The following is a 20689-nucleotide window of genomic DNA, read 5'->3' as shown; positions in this document are numbered from 1 at the left end:
AGTTCACTTACACACCCGCGCGATTCCATTAACGTCCCGACCGGAAATTACATCCAGCAGTTGGGGAAACAAAAACGGTTGTGGGAGGCGGCTTCCCCTCGGCGCCCCCCGGAGCTAGTTTAACGGCTGCTGGGGCACGCTGTCCTCAGGCCGAAGAACGTTGCAGCTGTAGTCCGACGGTCCCTGGCCTCGGCATCGAAACTCGGAGGCTGGGTCGAGGCCTAGCCGCGACGGGTAGCCCTGTCCCCGGCTAGGATCACCTATAGTGATACCGCGCGGTCCCGAGCCACGGGAGATCGCTCCGCTCTTCCGCCGTGGTGTTCAGCCATGATGGGCTCGGCGCGCTCGGCCTCGCGCAGCGCCTTAGAGAGGGAAGCCGGTGCCGCTAACCGGATGTGCTCGCGCAGCCGCAACGGCCGGATTCCCCGAAGGAACGCGCGACGAGCTAGCTCCTCCTGCTGGGCATGCTCAAATTCTGGGTAGCCCCGGCGCGCGAGAGATCTTAAGTCCATAGCAAATGCCCCCAGTGGCTCGGAGGCGTGCCGCTCGCGAGTCGCTAGCTCTTCGCACGCGGCCTCCTTACAGTCACCCGTGCCGAACCGGAAGTGAAGCGACTCCCGCAGCTTCGCCCAGTCCTTCCGCTCATCAGCCCGGAGGTCCTCCAACGCCCGGAGCGCGTCGCCTTCCAGCGAGAGGGCCACCCGGACGGCGGTTTCCGCCGGGGACCAACCCGCGTAGTCGGCGGCTAGCTCCACTTGGGCGAGGAACGCGTGGGGCTCGACGGCGCCGTTGTAGGCAGGCAGGCACAGCTGCATGTCGCCTCGCCGGCTGGCGGCGCTCGGAGCTGTAGCTCGCTCCTGCGCTGCGTCGCTGGAGGAATCCCCTCCGAAATCCTGGCCCCGTCAGGGAGGGTTTTCTTCCTTCTCAGCCGCTCTGCTACTCGGCGACCCTCCTGAATCCTCCGGATTTCCTCCGGGGTGCGCTTCAACCTGCTTCTCTCCATCCCACTTCTGACACCAAATGTAGCGTTTTTCACCGCCACGCAGGAACTTGGAGAGACGAGTGAGCTTCTTTGCTGCCCAATGCAAATGGCTGGGAGTAATTTATTTCTTTTTAGCACGTAAACACAAAACCACCACATCCAACCTCCATAAAACACACATCTAACCACACACACACACCTCCGGCCGAAGCCACTAACTTAAACACCTTTTCCCAACAGGGTGAACACAAAACAATCCCTCCCGCAAAGCATGATGGTAGCCCATTAAAACCCCGCCCACGCCACAATATTTAATAGAGATTATGTAGGGGGCAATCCGTGGCAGGGGGGCATTTTAGCGCAGAACACCTGTTTGTGTCCGCGGTAAAGTTAGTTTGATATTCGCATCTCCGAATTCAACAGCTGCGTAAATAAACCCGCGAATAAGATACCCAGATATATTTCCTCTCTACATTGTCTTTAAGCTACATCCGCCTTAAATTATACATGTCATTTCGTACTGTGTATGACTGTGTATGTGACAAATAAAATTTGAATTCGAATTTACATTTACATGTTTAAAAACATAAACACCATTATTCTCTACGGCACAACGAATGATTTAGGGATCATCACAAAATGCCGCACACCAACAAAAAGCGTAGAACGATATTGATCTTCCCTTCTGTTCAGCGCCTGAAGGATCAAAAAGCAACTTGGTTGCCACACTGAAAACTAGAAATGCCAGACTAGTACTGCCTGATAAAATATTAATGTTTAACAAAAATACAGAAACATCAACATACACATTGGAATAAATGAAATGACATATATAATACCGAATGTTTCCTTATATATTGTTCCTCTGCAATTAACATGCTGACGTTAAACCGTTATTGTTGCACTATGGTTCCACTTTTTCTCTGATGTTATTTTAATTTACTTGTATTAATGATCCATTTCTTTGCATGTAATTGTTTAGTTTCGAGTGTCCGATCTTTATTATCAATAAAGAAAAGCATGAATTAGAATAGGTACTTTCCTTTTATTTTTCACTAATTCCCTCCCATTCATTGCGCCCCACCTGTCATACCTGTATTCCCCACTATTGGGGCGCGCCCCACACTTTGAGAACCACTGCTTTATACGATATACTGTAAGAAACGTATGTGATTTTACCACTAACATATCAATCGCTTACCACTATTTGGTAAGGATAACTGAAGGATACCAGTTGCTTCAGGAACAGTGCAGAGCAAACAGACTGGCGCTTCTGTAACTAACAACCATACAGCTAAGCTAGTTTAAACAATGCTAACCGTCAAATGTTTAGCATGGTAAATTTAAGTTAAATTCAGAAATGTAGTTCTGAAGAAGAGTTTACTAACTCAGATTAAACCACAACCCATTCACCTATCAACTTTTAAAGGAAACATTATGATATATTTTATAGAGACATATGAATCTTACCTAACATAAGATGCCCTTTTCAGCACAATTTTTCCTCAGGTAGATGCCGAAACCCGCACATGCGCAGTGCACAAAATAAGACGGGCCAAACAGGACGAAACAGAATCACATTAAGATAACATAAAACAGCTTAATAAATTTGATGTGAAGTTTTTAAGTAGGGTTAACCTAACTCACTCACATATTTTTATAAAACAGGTATTTATTGGATTATTTAAAATATTAAATTATATTAAAAACCTTCTTTAAATGAGCTGCAGCAAAAAAGCATTTTTTTTGAGTGTGGTCCTGCTCCTTTCCTGGTGTTCACTCTCTTGAAGGCTCTCCTCACGTCATGCTCAGGGATGATAAACGCGTTTCCGGTGCTGGCAGTGTCTTCCTGTCTGCAGCCATTAGCGCCGCTAGCATTAGCATCGCTAGCATTAGCATCGCTAGCATTTTTAGCTGCAGCCTCGAGGTGAGCATAGAATTTGTTCAGCGTTCGTCATACGGGATGTTGGTGCTTTATAGTCTGTTATTGTTCTTAGTCCCTCTGTTGGAGCTGTGACTCTAGTTCTCGCCGCCTTCTGAATGTTAAATGATGCAGCCTTGTACGGTTCCATGTCCCCGACGCAAGTCCCATATTGTAGGCAGCGGTGCGAGATCTCAGAGCGTCGCGGATGGTTTTATCCACCCACGGCTTCTGGTTGGGAAACATTCTGATTGTCTTTTTCTCCACGGTATCATCCGCTAGTTTCCAGATGAATCCCACAACCGCTTCCGTAAATGCGCTGACGTCATCATCGGAGCTGTTTCTGAACATGTCCCAGTCCGCGTCATCGAGTGTGTCCTGTAACGCGGCCACTGATTGGTCTGTCCAGCACGCGACATCCCTCTGAACCGAAACTTCCTGTTTCAGCCTTTGTTTGTATTTTGGCATGAGGAAGATGGCATGGTCGGATTTCCCAAACGGTGGACGAGATTGTGCCTTGTAGCCGCCCTTGACTGCAGTGTAGCAGTGGTCCAGTGTCCTTTCGCTCCTGGGGGGGCAGGTGATGTGTTGATTAAAGTTCGGCGCTGCGCGTTTGAGGTTGGCACAATAAGCGCAGCGTCCCGGTGTTGTGTCTGGTGCTGTGTAAATGCCTCATGCAGCTCGCATAAGGCAGTGTCCGTGTCTGCTTGTGGTTGAATTTAAACGGTGCTAATTATGACCGATGTGAACTCCCGAGGTAGATAAAAAGGACGACACATGATGGACAGCAGTTCCAGGTTTGGTGTGCAGGAGCATGTAAGTGGAGCAACGCTCGCGCTGTTGCACCAGCTTGTTGTTCACCATTAAACACGCGCCGCCTCCCCTTGACTTCCCCGAGTCCCGTGTCCTGTCCATGCGGTGAACCGAGAAGAACCCGACCGGCTGGATGGCGTGGGTTCACGCCATCCAGCTGGGTTCAGCCATGTCTCGGTGAAGCAGAGGAGATTGCAGTCCCGAATGTCTCTCTGGAACTTTACCCTGGCCATGAGGTAATCGAGTTTGTTCTCCAGTGACTGGACGTTGGCGAGCAGGATGCTAGGCAGAGGTGTGCGGTGTGCACAAGTTTCCTTGACGCCGGCTCGTTTCCCTTGGGGCCGCTGCTTTGCATCAGGTCCATTGTTCTCCCTCAGGATCTCACTTGGCCAGCTAAAAACGTCTAATTGTGAGTACATTGTATACCAATAGAAACAAAAGTGTCTCTATCGTACCTAATGCACTCAATGGTGGTGATTTTTCCGGTTTTAAAACGCTGAAAACTAACTTAAAAAACAAAAACAAAGAAAATGGGGTTGGAGCAGTCGCGACGGCAGCTGACCTCACCGGCGCCATCTTACAAAACTATTGATATAGCTATTAATATTTATTGTGTAATAATAAGTAAAAAAAACAAACATTGGTTAAATGTTATTTGGACAGATGATCAAGTTCACTCAAAATTCTGGGTTATTTCAGGCACTTTATACACATTGTTAGGTTGCTCATGTTCGGTCAAATGGGATATAGTGAGTCATTTGCAAATGAACACCTGGTTGGGTTATTTTGACCCAACAACTGGTTTATTCTTTATTTTCTGGTTTTCCCAAACGGCAGCCTGCAACATGTTATGAATGTTGTAAAATATTACTGTTATTATGTCACAAGTGTAGTTTTCAGAGATTTGAGCTTCAGGAAATCTCCCGGTGCTCTGCGCAAACACCGGCCCAATGCAGCCTTGGAAATAATTTCTAAATGTGGGCTATTGTTGTTTACTTACAATATTTGTTAATTCAATTTAAAAGAGGTTTGGGCTTGGGATTTTGATTTGGTATCTGTAACGGGTTCGACCCTATTTGCACAGGTGGCACCATGAAGCACAGACACGAGACAAGGTCTTACGGAAAAAAAGTGTAATTTATTGAGAAAAAATGGGAAGGGTTAAAGGCGGGAGGATGAAAAGAAAGGGAAGAAAAGAAGGTGCACATGCAGGTCAGAGGGCAGTGCCCAGCTGGCATGCGGGCACACAGCCGACGTCAGGTGGCGGTGGGTGGAGTGGCAGAACGAGCACGCGGAGGAAGCGCTCCTGCACACTTCCTCCTGATGGCGCTTCTCCCGCTGTCGATGGACATCCTGGCCCCTCCCAGCTCTCCGTGAGTGTGGCCTCAGCCGGAAGTCCTCACTGATGCCTGTTCGCTGGGCGGCTTTCTTGGCTGGGAACGGGGCCTTAACGCAAACCTCCTCGTGACCTTTACCTCTTGCATTTGCAATTGCGTTTCCCATATGTGGACACACAAAGTGTGCCATAATTCAAATGCAATTGCAAACTTTGCATTACCATTTGCTGTTTCGCCTTCGTGAACGCACACTGACTGCCAAATTTCAAATAAAAAAGTAAAGTCCATTTGCATTTGTATTTTCCATGTCTTACAAGTCATGAGCCTGTCATATTTAAATAGCAAAATTAATGACTATGTTTGCTTTTTCACTTTCCCTGCGTCGCGCGTCAAGCAGGCCAAAATTCAAACGCAATCGCTAATCCATTTGCAATTGCATTTTCAACACGTTACACGGAAACCTGTCAATCAGTGTCAGGGGTGGGTCTATACTGTTGGGCGGGATTTTGTGGGGATTGACGTCACTCACAGTCGCCGACCAAGAGGGGGAAATTTGAGCAATGGAGGTGAACCGCAGTAAAGTTGCGTTATGCGCTATTATATTACTACTATTATAATTAACCCTAGGCACGTGACAAATTAATTCACAAAAATTAAGACACATACTGTAATACAAATTCTCATATAATGTTTATTTTGTGGAACATTTATTTTGCAGGGGTTTGTCATGTAATACAAAAATGTTTACAATAAAATATTGTTTATGATGAAAAATTACACGAGGCAGTTTTTATTATAAAAAAGCAATATAAAAATATACATATATATAAAAAAATATATAATATACAACATGTCTTTTATATTGCTTATTTTATAATCAAATTCATTTGGTGCAATTTGTAAATCATAAACCTATTTATTTATGTTCTAATATATTTGATAGAGATTATGTGGGGTGGGAATCCATGGCAGGGAGGCATTTTAGCGCATAATATTAAAAAAAAAAAAAATTTATAGCTTTTCCATTATGTTTTACACATGTAAACCAGTTGTACTATAATCCACTCTATCAGTTTGATTTCATTTTTATTTCAAAAAAATAAATAAATTAACTGAATTAATATCAAACTGAATATTTCAAAGGGAAGGATTGTAGTTATTAGCAAGTATAGAGTGCATTATAGTACAGTTGGTTTTACATTTTCTAAATGCTAAATTTCTATAGCAAAAAAGTTATTTAATTTTGTTGATTTGTCATTTTTTGCAACTCATAATAGACTGTACCAAAGTGCATTCATTTTCATACATATCTTTACTATTATAATTATTTTAATAATTAAAAACACCCTGTCACGAATGGGGTGTATTGGCGAATGTTGATCGACGTGGGCGGAGAGAGCAGGCATAAAGGCAGAGGGGTATTTTAACAAAAAGAGTCTTTTAATAAGGGTTGTCACAACAATAATAAAGACAAAACAAAAGGAACAAACAAATTCAAACAATACTTAATAGCATGGGGGTCAACATGGGCTCTCTGGCAGACAAAGGGACACCAACAGGCACTAATACCTGTTACACTACGTTTAAGATTGGTAGCGAAACACAGGCAGAAGGACGAAACAAACTACATGTGGAGCTGAAACAGGACACAACAAGATGAGACAACCGACAAGACGGAAGACAAGTAGAGACGGGAGAGAGGCGAGACAAGGGACTAGGGCTAAAGACATGGCAATCAGCTAGGCATGGCTTTTAGCTAAACACGGTTAAGAGCACATACAGTAACCATGGCAGTCAGCTACACAATCACCTAGCTAAGCATGTCTTTAGCCCAACATGCACTAAGCTACACTTACCTAATAGCTCAGCACACACTAGGGAATTGGAGCACAGAAACACAGAGACGGAGGATACCCAGTGGCTAGGCTAGGGGACACACAAAGGCTCACTGGGAAACTAGGGAGGCAGGAAACACAGAATGGCTAGAGACACAAAGGGGCTATGGCTAGAAGCATACCTAGTTAGCTCAACATAAATTTTAGCTAAACACACTCCTAGCCAAACACACACCTATCTACTTACCTGCTCTAGCTACTGTAAACACACAAGAAAACAGGGGGACAACAACCACAATACTCACAACATGACACATGACATGACTGAATCAGCTCCACCAACATAGACACACAAAACATATACAGAAAACATTGCCAATATGAGAGCCCAAGTCAACACAACTTAAATCAAAATATAAACTAAACTAAACAAAGACCAAAACAAAATGCCCACACAAATGACAGTCGTTGAACTAATAATGCTCGACCCAGTTTCCCAGATTAAACAGCTATTTATAGTTGGATAAATGGTTACCTCGGCTTAGGTTACCCGCATCACCTGACCGAGGTGCCTTCTGGGAAACTGAGTCAGCCAACAAAAACTACAACTGAAAAACAGCGATGTCACAGTTGTTCCTTGTTGAGTCTCCACCATTTCACTTATTTAACTTTACAGCTATAAAGCGTGTTTCTGAAAGATTTAGCTCCAGCAGGCTGTAACAGGAAAAGATCTAAAAATATATTTATTTGTAATAGCTTCTCTAAGTATCAGAGTAACACATCAGAGTAAGCAAATATGTGATTTGTCATTTTTGTGTTTATTTCTTGATAAACAAATGGGATAATCTCGGTTCACCTCCATTGCTCAAATTTCCCCCTCTTGGTCAGCGACTGCGAGTGACGTCACTCCCCACACAATCCTGCCCCACAGTATAGACCCGCCCTTGACGCTGATTGACAGGTTTCTGTGTAACATGTTGGAAATGCAATTGCAAATGGATTAGCGATTGCGTTTGAATTTTGGCCGGCTTGACGCGTGACGCAGAAAAAGTGAAAAAGCAAACGTGGTCATTGTTTTGCTATTTAAATATGACTTGTAAGACATGGGAAATGCAAATGGACTTTTTTTTTTCATTTGAAATTTGGCAGTCAGTGTGCGTTCACGAAGGCGAAACAGCAAACGGTAATGCAAAGTTTGCAATTGCATTTGAATTATGGCACACTTTGTGAGTCCACATATGGGAAACGCAATTGCAAATGTAATTTGCAATTCCTTTGAATATTGTCCGGGATATCACTCCATAGCACAGAGTGTAAGCTCAACCGCAATCACTTGACTGCTGCTTAATTAGGACATCAGGTCGATCTGGGCCAAGCTCTTTAACTTTTTTTCTTTCTTCATCCGATCGCCTTGCAAAAGGGTATTTTAGCAAAGAAATTACAGAATTTTTTCTCATATTAACCCGACTTTCACATCAATCACTATTCAATAGATTAACTGACCATTGATAAGACTCTTTGAGAATGGTCCAATCACATGAGCCCAAATATTTAAAAACAATATTGATTCGCTAAGAACAACAGTGGGGGTGGGGGGTTGTTATCGGGAATGATTAGAAAAAATCCAACTAGAGATCAGCATTAATCACATGCTTTTCAAATATTTACGCGCCTACATGGACACTAGTTTGTCTGGCACCCCACGTACATGAACAGGAACGTAATACAGTTTAGTTTTTTTTTTTTTTTCTTTTTTTTTTTCTACATCCTAGAGCAATATTGGATTTTTTAAACTATAAAATAAAATATATGAAATTGGGTAATTGGGTAAAAAAGTAGCAACAACAACAGATGGTTTTTAAAACACCAATGATGGCTGTTCTGAAAAAGTATTTTTAACTGCATTTCTAAAAGAAGAAAACAACATTATGCACTATGATGAAACTGGCTTTAGTGAAGACCATTCCAGGAAAGCAAGACTTAAACTTACTTCTGTTCCAGCAAAGAAGTTAATTTAGAGTTACCAGCCTCATAAATCACAAATTGACAGCATCTCAGATTAAAGCTGTTATGAAGGCTTTGCAAAACAGAAGTAACAGACACATATCGATATTGCATATTTTGGATGCCTTTAGCATTGTTTTAAAATATAAAAAGAAATAACATTTAGGAAACCCCACTGAATAAGAAAGTATGTCCAAACTTTTGCCTGGAACTGTATGTTTCTTGTTAACTATTTAGGCCTAGCTTCGAAATGCTTTTATCAATTGAAATCACTAACAAAGACAAAGCTAGACATAACCTGTTTTGGGAATATCTAATACATAAATTTTCTTTTATTTATCTTTCTATATTGACAATATTTGGTACTCTCCTGTCAGATGAAATATTACCTTGTCTACATCTAATGTAGTACAGTAGTGCTGAATAAAATCTTTCATCTTTTAAACCATAAACAAGTGTACTCACTGCCCTGGCGATAAGATTGAATATTATGAAATTGGAAAACCGGACTGACAGATACAACTGGATATCTAGCTCCATAATTAATGTTTCAATATATGGACAAATTATTTCAACTGTACACAGTGTGAGCTGAAGCATATGTAAAGAGATGGTGCGCAGACCTTTAACTGCTGACTTCTTGTCAACAGAGGCTGCTTTGGCAGAGATCACAATCATAACATAACAAAATAACTCAACAAGTAAAACTATTATAAAATTTAAGATATATAGAACACCCCTCATAAAGCGGTGCCAGTTTTCTGGCATCATAATTTCATAATAACAGAAAGTAAACTGAGACAGATATTCTTTCGAGGCAGTTGTTACAAGGGTGAGCAGATCCACAAGAGGTCTTAGGAAGCTTATAATCCAAATAATAAAAATAGCTTTAAAGGTCCTGCTGACAGTGGAGATAGAACTATGTCTCAGAGGCATGCAAATGGCCACATAACGTTCCACACACATTGCAGTGATAGTTAATGGCGTGCATGTTGTAAGTGTCTCCATGAGCATGCAAAATGGAATACAGAATGCCATGGGCATCAGTACATAGCCATATGAAATGATTATTATAAAATCTGTCAGCATAAGAAAAATTAAGTCCACAAATAAAGTATGGGCAAAGAGAATATAGCGCGTTTCGGTTGTGAAGGCTTGTTTCCTAAAAAACGTAAAAAGCATAAGGATGTTAATGTAGATAAATGGCCATACAAAGATCTGGGTTATGAGTATTGATACAGTAAGTCTTATTGATGATGAATGGACCAGTTGTAAATGATGACTGCTGTTACATTCTTCTGTACACATATCTAGGAAAACAAATGTTAATATAATTACAATTATAATAAGTCACAGTGTGACTTTAAAATGATAAAATAGTTCAAACAAATATACAAATAATTATTATAATAAAAGCACCAACTTGTAGAATCTACCATTTATGGTTTAATGAAATTCAACAGATATAGCACCAGAAAAAATATCTATGAGTGTGGTAAAATGTAAATGCTAACTTAAATGTTAACTATTTTTTTTTATCTATTACCTGCAGTTGAAATGGAGTTTTCCTGAAAAATAGAGACGCTGGACAAAAACCAATATATATATTTGACTAGACTAATACTTAATTACTGATGACATCAACGTAAACATAGGGGAGGGGGTAAATAGAAGGTGGAGGCAATTCTGCATAAGATTAAAAAAAAAAATGGCATCTTTCTCCTGTGAGTCATGGTTGTTTTCACTCTAATGACTAGTGTTTTGCACATACTAAATGATGCTATAAAAGTTGTGAATGGAGACATACATAAGGGAGAAGTAAGGAGGCTGAGGTATATTGGTGCTCATGGTCAGTAGAGGTGCCCCCATTATGCATTTAATACTTGGTCAGGGCTTCTTCAGCATTAATTACTGAATCAATGCAGCATGACATAAAGGTGATCAGCCATACACTCAAAAAAATAACTCGTTGAATGAACATAATTAAATTATGGAAAGAATTTCCACCTAATTTAATGGCTTTCTTTCAGTATTAAGCGATTTTGTTGGCCCAACGTTCTTAGGTTCAGTCAAATTCATTTTATTAGGTTCATTTAACTTATTAACTACAGCTGCATCCAACATAATTTAATACTGTTAACATAAATGAATAGCATTGGTACAACAAAATTTTCAGTTGTAAATTAAGTTGATCCAACTCAAGTAAATTTAAATTTCAAGCCCTAGTCAACAGAATTCTGTAAAGGAACAGAGATTTCTATTTTACACCAGCAGCAACTTACAAATGGGGTCTCATTTTGAAAAGATGTAAAAAACATAAAACACCACAAATAAGTATTAATCGTAAAAAAATTAAACACCAACAGTAACGTTTTGTACTTCGTTATGACTTTTAACTATGACCGTTAGATACTGTTGTCAGGAAACTCCTGAAGTCAGATGCAGGCAGGACACTTTTCAGTCACAAACTGCTGTGAAAAAATACAGAGATAGATATTTCATTAAAATTCATGATACTTAATTAACAAATAAACAATATTTATACTTTGTTCCTATCGCTTCACAACTCATGAGAACAGACCGAAATCAGAACCGCACCACAGATTAGGCATGCGCATATAACGTCGGTATTTTAAGTGTAATTAAAAATACAAGAAATAGCTTAAAATAAAATAACGTGACTAAACATCGCTAAACAGCAGTTGACATTTATGTTCAGTATTTTGTTTATATTTAGAAAGATGGGAATTAATTCCTGCTTACCTGCTTGCACAATTTCATTGTGTGAGGCAGTATACTGTATGTGGGTTGACCTTGTAGTTTTTCTTGCAGCCAGTGAGCTTTTATCCCATGCCATATACATTTGGTGTTATTACTGGTAAAGTGTTACTGGTATTACTGGTAAAGTGTTCCGCTATGCGTTGCTTGTACCTGCGCTTGGCCTCTCTGATGTCCCTTTTCCATGGGACATCAGAGGCTTTTCCATGTCTTTTTGTAGGCCTGCAGGTTTTCAGATTTAAATGCAGAATCCCATGATCCCATGATTGCTGTTGAACCTTACTGTTGTTTTTGTTTTATAAAAACATAATCTCTGCACAAAAGGTTACATTTCCATTTATCACATGTGGCAGACATCCTTATTCAGAGCGACATACATTTTATATTCATTATACTTGTAAGCAATCGAAGGTTAATCAATCGAATCTTGCTCATTACCGATTACGTTACATAGCAAAGGACAGCTTCTCCATGGCTAATATAGCGTTAGCTTGTGATGGTGCATAAATAGCTGTTATAACAATCAATTTAAACTCCCTGTGCAATTAGAAAGTTCTGTAAGTTAACATTACTTTCGAAATAACCAGGGAGGATCTCTGACTGCTTTTTCTCAACATCTGTTATTTATGTGCTTTAGGTTTCAATATTTGAATTCTTCTCCACAGGTAAGGTAGGTTTTTAACTGTTGTTTTTGATGTATACTGTACCTAGTTTTTGCTGTTTGGTAGTGTTGATTGCAGTGTGATTGAAGTAGGTCTAAAGCAATTTGTTCTCAGGTAATTAATCAAGAGTAGTTTCAGGCTTCCTTAAGGTGTGAATTGTGGGCAGGGCTTAGCTACATATATTTAAGGTGTCTCCGCTACAGACACAAGTGTCTGTAATGTTAATAAGCATATCCTGCAACAAAGTTAGTCAAGAATCATCTTGGGTTACTTTGCTGTAACCCTGTTTCCTGAAAAGGCGGGAACTAGATGCTGCATGAAAACGCTATGGGAATATCTTTTCATGTTGCCGGGTTGTGAAGCATGTGTGTACCAAACATGCCAAATTTTGGCTTATATAACCTCAGTCAGGTGACGTCATCGCACCTGCAGGTTATAAATAGGAGTGAGCCGACAACATTCCTTAGATTGATTTGTCTGAATGGACGTCCGGTCACGAGGGCAGTGCGGCATTGGGACACAGCATCTCGTTCCCGCCTTTTCAGGGAACAGGGTTACAGCAAAGTAACCCGAGATGTTCCCTTTCAAAGGCTACACTCGATGCTGCGTGAGAACGTTATGGGAACGAGAGTACCAACGGCGCCGCACTGCAAGTGTCTGGACCCCTGAATTGTGTAGCGTGTGCGCACAAGGCCGAGAAGTCTCAGAACTATGTCTGGGAAGCCGACTCGAGGACTCGTGAGCCCGGAGTGGCATAAACATCCAGACTATAAAATCTAACAAATGTGTGTGGAAAGAAAAACCCTCTGCGTCACACACTTGCTGCAGGGGAATACCTCTTGCTAGTGCAATAGATGAGGCGATCCCCTTGGTTAAATGAGCCTTGATTCCTAGAGGCGAAGTGAGCCCACGTGCCTCATAGGAGAGGACAATAGCATCTCTCACCCAGTGTAGTGGCGGCTGCCCCCGGTTGCAGCCCCAAAACATGTAAAAGCTGCTCTGACTAACACCACTGTCTGATGCGGTGGATGTAAATCTGAAGAGCATGTACTGGACAGTAAGTGAAGTCTCTCCTGCTCCGAAGCTGTAAAGGCGGAGGACAGAAGCCTTCAAAAATAATAGGGTGCATGTTAATGGAATTTTCGGAAGATAGTTGAGTGAGGATGCAAAATGGCCCTGACTAGCCAAGGGGCAAGTCTAGGCAGGATGGGGAGACTGACAGATCTCCAATTCTCTTAGAGAGGTAAAGGCCATTAGAAAAACCATCTCAAGGGTCAGAAGCCTGAGGGGCTGACTCTAGTGGTTCAACAATAAGAAGGGGGGTGTTTCCCACAATAACCCCATCAATCAGGACATGACAGGCTGAAATAGCGGTTACGTACATCCTGAGAGTACTAGGGCACAAGCCCAAGGACAACTTTTCCTGCAGAAACTTCAGCACTGAAACAATTCGGCAGTGGACTGGGTCTACCTGCTTCGTCATGCACCAACTTTCAAATACATTCCATTTGAGGGCCTAAGCTCTTCTAGGGGAGGGAGCCCTAGCACTTAGAATAGTCTTAATTACGCTGGCTGGGGGACCAGCTTGACTTAGTTTGTCCCGTTCAGGGCCGGGGGTGAAATATCGTCCCCTGTGCCTGAAAGAAGATCCCACCTCATTGGAATCACCCATGGTGAGCCGTTGAAGAGGGATACTAGATCCGAGAACCACACTCTGGTCGGCCAACAGGGCGCTATCAATAAGAGGCGCGAACTCTGTTGATAGACCCCAGCCAAGACTCCCGGGAGCAGAGCTATCAGGCAAAACGCATAAAGGCGTAACCTGGGCCACGTACGGGCCAAGGCGCCCAGACCCAGGGGAGCTGGAAGAGTCAGAGAGTAGTAAAGGGGACATTTGCTGATCTTGAGAGGCAAAGAGGTCCACCTCAGCTACATGAAATTCCTCCCAGATTAACTGACTACTTCGGGGTGGGGTCTCATTCCCCGTGTGTCAGAGATTGACTGGAAAGTACAACTGCTCTCACATTCATATGCCCTGGAATGTAAATTGCCCTGAGGGACAGGAACCTGGTGCGCTAGCTATTAGCGGCGTGAGCACAGTCCACCCTGGCGATTAATATATGAGACTTCCATAGTGTTGTCCACCCGCACTAGGACATGGCAGCCTCTGACAACTGCTGGAGGAAGTGCTTTAGGGCCAGAAATAAAGCCATAATTTCGAGGCAATTGATGTGCCGCGCGAGAAGATGGCCTCTCTAGCTTCCTTGGGCTGGACGGTCATCTAAGACCGCACCCCAGCCTGTGAGAGAAGCATCTGTCGTTAGCATCTGCGACGACAAGATGAAGTTAGAGTGGGACCCAGAGTAAAAACCGGGGTCTGACCACATAGGAAGGGTACGAAGCACCTGGCGCGTAACCTATATTGGGGATTGGCCCTAGAGTAAAATCCCCCGGTTCTTAGCCACAACTGAGATGCTCTCATGTGCAGAAGGCCCAAAGGTGTCACCGTGGATACAGCTGCCATAAGAGCTAAGATCTCTGAAAGTGATGGTCACTTTCTGGTCTAGCTTGAAATCCTTAAGGGTGTTGATAATGGATTCAACACGGGAAGGAGACTGCTGTGCCCGCTTACGCTCGAATCCCATGTGGCACCCAATATGTTGTCCTTTGAATAGGAAAGAGCACACTTTTCGTGGCATTGGGTCTCAATCCCAAAAAACAAAGGTGAGCCAGGACGACATGCTGATGTCGAAGCGCTAGCTACTAAGGCTGGGCCAGCCAGTCGTATATGTAATTTAAAATAGATGCCAAAACTACATCCATGCATTTTGTATATGTGCGGGTGAGAGCTAGACCAAGTGGAAGGACCTGATACTGGTAAGCTTTGCCCCAAACGCGAACCTCAGGAACCTCCTGTGTTGTGGCAATATTTCTATATGAAAGTAAGCGTCCTTCAATCGATTGTCACAAATCAATCGCTTGGTAGGATTTGAGAGCAATCACTTTGACAGTCAACATTTTGCAGCTGTATTATTCATTTTAAATAGCGGGACAGCCCACAAAATCTAAAAATTGGACGCAGCCCCCGTTCCTCTTGGAACCAAGAAATACTGACTGTAGTAGCCTGACTTAATGTCTGGTAGGGGACCATGGCCCCATTCCCCAGCAACTTCTGTCAGCAGATGCGCACTTTCCGGTGTCACGGAAATGTGGACCACGCCGTTGAAATGCGGAGGTCGATGTGCAAACTGAATCTCGTAGCCCTTGTCTACAGTCTTTAGTACCCACGAAGATAAGCCTGGCAGTAGCTCGCAGAAGCTGCCAGCTTCTCGGAAAGGGATAAAAGTAAAAAAAAAAAACTGAGGCACTAACATATCTTGTGTCGTCCGAAACACCAGAGGCCAGAGAAATTTCCCAAAGACCTGTTCATACAATCTAGCCTCTTGGAACCTAGTGGCGGCGGTATTAACAGCGTTGCCGAATAGGCCGGAAGGTGAAACAGGAGCATCAAGGAGGAAAGTTCTGTCCTTATCCTTGATGCCTGTTAGATTTAGCCATAGGTGTCTTTCAGCAGTAACCAAAGAGGCCATAGAACAGCCGATAGCACGGGCTGTCTGTTTAGTCGCATGCAGGGATAAATCAGTAGCCCGGCGTAATTCATTGAATGTTTCTTGACTCACTGTGCTGCTCGTGCTCAGATCTTTCAGCAGATCAGCCTGGTACGCCTGCAAAACTGCCATGGTGTGCAAGGAAGTGCCGGCCTGACCTGCTGCTTGAAACGCTTTCCCTACAAGGGTAGAAGAATTTCTACATGGCTTGGAGGGAAGTGTTGGTTTCTTTAATGAAGATGATGCCGCAGGAGAGAGATAGCCCGCAAGTGTCTCTTCTATCTGGGGCATCATGATGTAGCCTCGTGCTTTTGCATCCACGATATTCGAATAAAATGAAGTCGATGGAACAAAAATACGGGAAGAAAAAGGATTCTTCCAAGAACGAGATATTTCGTTATGGAGGTCATCAAAGAATGGGAGAGCAACGTTTTGGCTCCATCTCCTGGCCACCCGACAGGAATCTGTCGTGTAATTTTGAGTTTTTTGGGTGAGCTTGCTCCTGTGGCCAATCAATATGCAGTCGTTCGACTGCACGCGTTATTACCTCAAGCAGCTCCTCATATTCTCTCTCATCTTTAGAGGAGCGTTCTGAGGCAGCTACTTCCATTTCCACAGAAGCAGGGGAGTGAGTCTCTTCAACGCACCCACAAGAGGCACCGGAGTGCGCTCATGAAGTGGAAGGAGAGACTTCGGGATCGGGGGAGAGGACAAGAGAAAGGAGGGGCTCAGTCTCTTGTGCCTCGGCCAAGTCAGCCGGTAATCCCCATGAGTGCAGCACGGCTCGTGGCTCCCTGAAGAACGCAAGGCGCGCGCGTAGCAGCTTCATGGGGAGAAGATCACAGTGCTCACACTCTCCATTAAGTCCTTCGAAGGCGTGCTTCTCACCCAAACATTCAAAGCTGAAAGTGTGCATGTCGCCCTCCGAAAGAAAATTATCGCACGGAGGGGGACATCTAGCTCTAAACTCCGCCATTATTGTCTGGTGAGTTTTATAAGCTTTAAATTCTGCTGTTAGATTTTTTGTATGCTTGTTGACACACACACGCGCACAATGCGGTAAAAAAAAGATCCGAGGAATGTTGCCGGCTCACTCCTATTTATAACCTGCAGGTGCGTCTAATCAGATGACATCTCCTGACCGAGGTTATATAAGCCAAAATTTGGCGTGTTTGGTACACACATGCTTTACAACTGGCAACATGAAAAGATTTTCCCACAGCGTTTTCACGCAGCATTGAGTGTAGCCTTTGAAAAGGAACTAGATAGCAAGTGCACAGAGAATTGACTCAAACTCTTGTTTACCAAGAAATTACAGGTTTTATAGACAATTACCTCAGTCTAGCATGTGTCTTCAACCTATCTCTGTCAGTTCTCATAGACCAAGATGCTTTTACTCAAACAGCAGAGGCAGATCTCCCAGAAACCTCATCTACCCTCTAGTACTGTCTCATTGCCCTGCAATGGTGGTAGGTGGGCTTTGGAACTGCCAATCTGCTGTAAAGAAAGCAGATTTTATCTCTGCCCTAGCTACTCATTACTATTTTGACTTTCTGGCACAAACTGAGATCTGGATATCTCCTCAGAACTCAGCTACATCGGCTGCCCTCTGCCCATGTATTTCCTCACTCTCCACGAGAAACTGGCAGAGGTGGTGGTACAGGTCTCCTGTTGTCTAAGAGTTGGTCCTCTCGCCTATCCCCTGTCCCATTTCAGTTTTTCATCATTTGAATTTCATGCAGTTAAGGTAACCTCTCCAATTAACTTCCACATCTTAGTTATTTACTGTCCTCCTGGCTCTCTAGGAAACTTTCTAGATGAAATGGACATACTTCTTAGTCTTTTTCTTTCTGCTAACACTCCTCTCACTGTTCTAGGAGATTTCAACCTTCCATCTGACAAACTCCAATCCTCTTTTCTTCTCCCTCTTCTTAACTCCTTCTCTTTAACTCTAAACAGCTGCCCTCCCACACACAAGGCAGGGAACCTAACCACCAAAATTTCTCTTTTTCCCACAGAAGCCTTCACTCTGTCTCTGTACCCTATCATCCCTCCCAGACCCAGACTCCTTCTCCTCTCTACCACTAGAGACTGCAACTGAAACTTTCCTCTCCTCTCTCTCCTTATCCGTAGATCTCCTTTGCCAGCTGTCATACTGTATAAACCAAGGAAGACGTCTTGTCCTGCTCCTTGGCCATCTGATGTATTACGCAACAACAGGAGAGAATTAAGAACTGCAGAGAGAAGATGGAAGAAATCGCAACTTGATGCAGATCTCATCTCTTACCAGACTCTTCTCTCCAAATTCTCATGTGATGTGACTTCTGCAAAAACTACCTCCTTCAGAGAAAAGGTGGAAAACTCTGCACATGACCCTGGCAAACTCCACAGCATCTTCTCCTCACTACTCAACCCACTGACTCCTCCTGCCCCTTGCTCTCAGACTGCTGATGATTTTGCCACATTCTACGATGGGAAAATTGCAGCAATCCGCCAGTCCTTCGTTCCCAACCAAACTCCTAAGGCAGAACCTCAGGACCTTCCCTTCCCTCCTTTAGCAGAATTCTCCAACCTGTCATCTAATGAGATTCAACAGATCATCTCGTCATCTAACCCCACCACCTGTTCATTAGAACCAATCCCTTCCACAATGTTCCAGGCCATCTTACGAGACCTCCTTTCCTTCATCACAATCATCATCAACCATTCCATATCATCTGGTCATGTTCCTCCTGCTTTTAAGAAGGCAAGGGTTATTCCGATCCTCAAGAAACCCTGCCTGGACCCATCAGAAGTTAACAACTATCGCCCGGTATCACTTCTCTTTTTTATTTTCAAAATTCTTAAAAGAACTGTTTATAACAAAATGTCTCTTTATCTCTCACAGAACAACCTTAATGATCCTAACCAATCTGGATTCAAAGTGGCACATTCCATAGAGACTGCCCTTCTGTCAGTCACTGAGAAGCTCCATGCTGCTAGATCTGCTAAACTGTCATCTGTCCTCATCCTCCTGGACCTGTCAGCTGCATTTGACATGGTGAACCACAAGACTTTATTATCTATTTTTACAAGCCTTGGAATTTGTGGAACAGTGTGGCAATGGTTTGCTTCTTACCTAGAAGATAGGTCATATGAGGTAACATGGAGGGGATCTACATCTGACCCACGTAAACTCTCTACTGGTGTCCCGCAGGGCTCAGTACTTGTTCCTCTTCTGTTCTCCCTCTATACTTGGTCTCTTGGTAAGGTCATATCATCGCATGGATTTTCATACCATTGTTATGCAGATGACAACCAACTTACTCTCTTCTTTCCTCCCTCTGACACTCCGGTTTCCACGCGGATCTCAGCATGTCTGGCAGACGTCTCATCCTGGATGGCTGCTCATCAGCTGAAGCTCAATCTGAGTAAAGCCAAACTGTTATTCATCACTTGTGACTCATACCCAGGTCAAGACCTTGTGATATCCCTGAACAACCAAATCACTCCTTCTGCCACTGCCCGCAATCTTGGGGTAAATGTGGACAATCATCTATCATTTTCCCCACACATTGCTAACCTTACTCGCTCTTGTAGGTTTCTTCTATACAATATCAGAAGAATTAGCTCATTTCTTTCTTCACAGGCTACTCAGCTTGTTCAGTCCCCTGTTATTTTAAGACTGGGCTACTGCAACTCACTCCTGGCAAGCCTGCCTCTGTCCACGATTCGTCTGTATCAAATAAAAAATGCTGATGCATGCCTACAAAGCTAAAAATGGCCCAGCACTCACTTACCTCTCTGCTCTAATCACACCACGCACTGCACCACGTTCGCTCCAAACCTCCGAGCACTGCTCGCCTCATCCCACCATCTCTCAGGTCGATGGCGGCAGATCGATGGCGGCACTCATCCAGGCGCTTTTCTGTTCTGGCACCTAGGTGGTGGAATGAACTTCCTCTGGATGTCCATACAGCAGACTTTGATTATCTTTAAATGACGACTCAAGACGCATCTGTTTCTTCAGTACTTGGACTAACCCTACCACTCAAAAAAAAAAAACCTCTTCCCAGTTGTGTTGGACTAATGACACTTAGTCATTAACCTTATTAACCCAGTGTAAGTATGTATCCAGTGATGTAAACTTTAAAGCACTTTTTGTAAGTCGCTCTGAATAAGAGCGTCTGCCAAATGTCTAAATGTAAATGTGAATACAAAGTCTTCCTCCTCTGCTCTTACCAGATTGAACAGTTCTATTTACTCGAAAGATAGCACAGCCTGCTAGGTTGATAGCAGCGGGGTGTTCTGATCTAGCCAAAAAGTTTGTTGGTGTTGGAGAGAAAAATTCAATTAAATTCAATTCAATTTTATTTGTATAGCGCTTTTAACAATTAACATTGTCGCAAAGCAGCTTTACACAATCAAAAGAATTATTTAAGTCTGTATAAATTGTGAATGTGTATAAATCAAAATTATAAGATTGTCCCTGATGAGCAAGCCGAGGACGATGACGACAGTGGCAAGGAAAAACTCCCTGAGATAGTAATAGGAAGAACCCTTGAGAGGAACCGGACTCAACAGGGAACGCTTCCTCATTTGGGTGAAAACGGATAGCAGAGATTGATCTGCATAAAACTATGTGAGACTGGAAATTCAGTATAACAGGAGATGTGTTAAATTAAATAGAAAATAAAAACACTTCTGCTGGCTGGTTTGTAGGGATTAGCCTTTAGCTTAGTTCTCCCCTACGCTTCTGCCTCTCCTTCA

At 43.1% G+C, this 20689-nt stretch overlaps 1 protein-coding gene across 1 annotated transcript; it reads right to left on the bottom strand.

The window, feature by feature from the left end:
• Nucleotides 1-9228: 9228 nt before the first annotated feature.
• Nucleotides 9229-10200, bottom strand: LOC128532797 (odorant receptor 131-2-like). Its single transcript, XM_053506906.1, has one exon. The coding sequence runs from the start codon at nucleotides 10198-10200 to the stop codon at nucleotides 9229-9231; it is 972 nt and encodes a 323-aa protein (XP_053362881.1).
• Between the last annotated feature and the right edge of the window lie 10489 nt (nucleotides 10201-20689).

Source organism: Clarias gariepinus, chromosome 11, assembly GCF_024256425.1.
Source record: "Clarias gariepinus isolate MV-2021 ecotype Netherlands chromosome 11, CGAR_prim_01v2, whole genome shotgun sequence".
Lineage (NCBI taxonomy): Eukaryota > Metazoa > Chordata > Actinopteri > Siluriformes > Clariidae > Clarias > Clarias gariepinus.
This window is presented reverse-complemented; position numbering and strand designations above follow the sequence as displayed.

Bases quoted from the DNA above. Each gene is read 5' to 3' on its own strand.
- LOC128532797 (XM_053506906.1), bottom strand. From the start codon at position 10,200: ATGTGTACAGAAGAATGTAACAGCAGTCATCATTTACAACTGGTCCAT.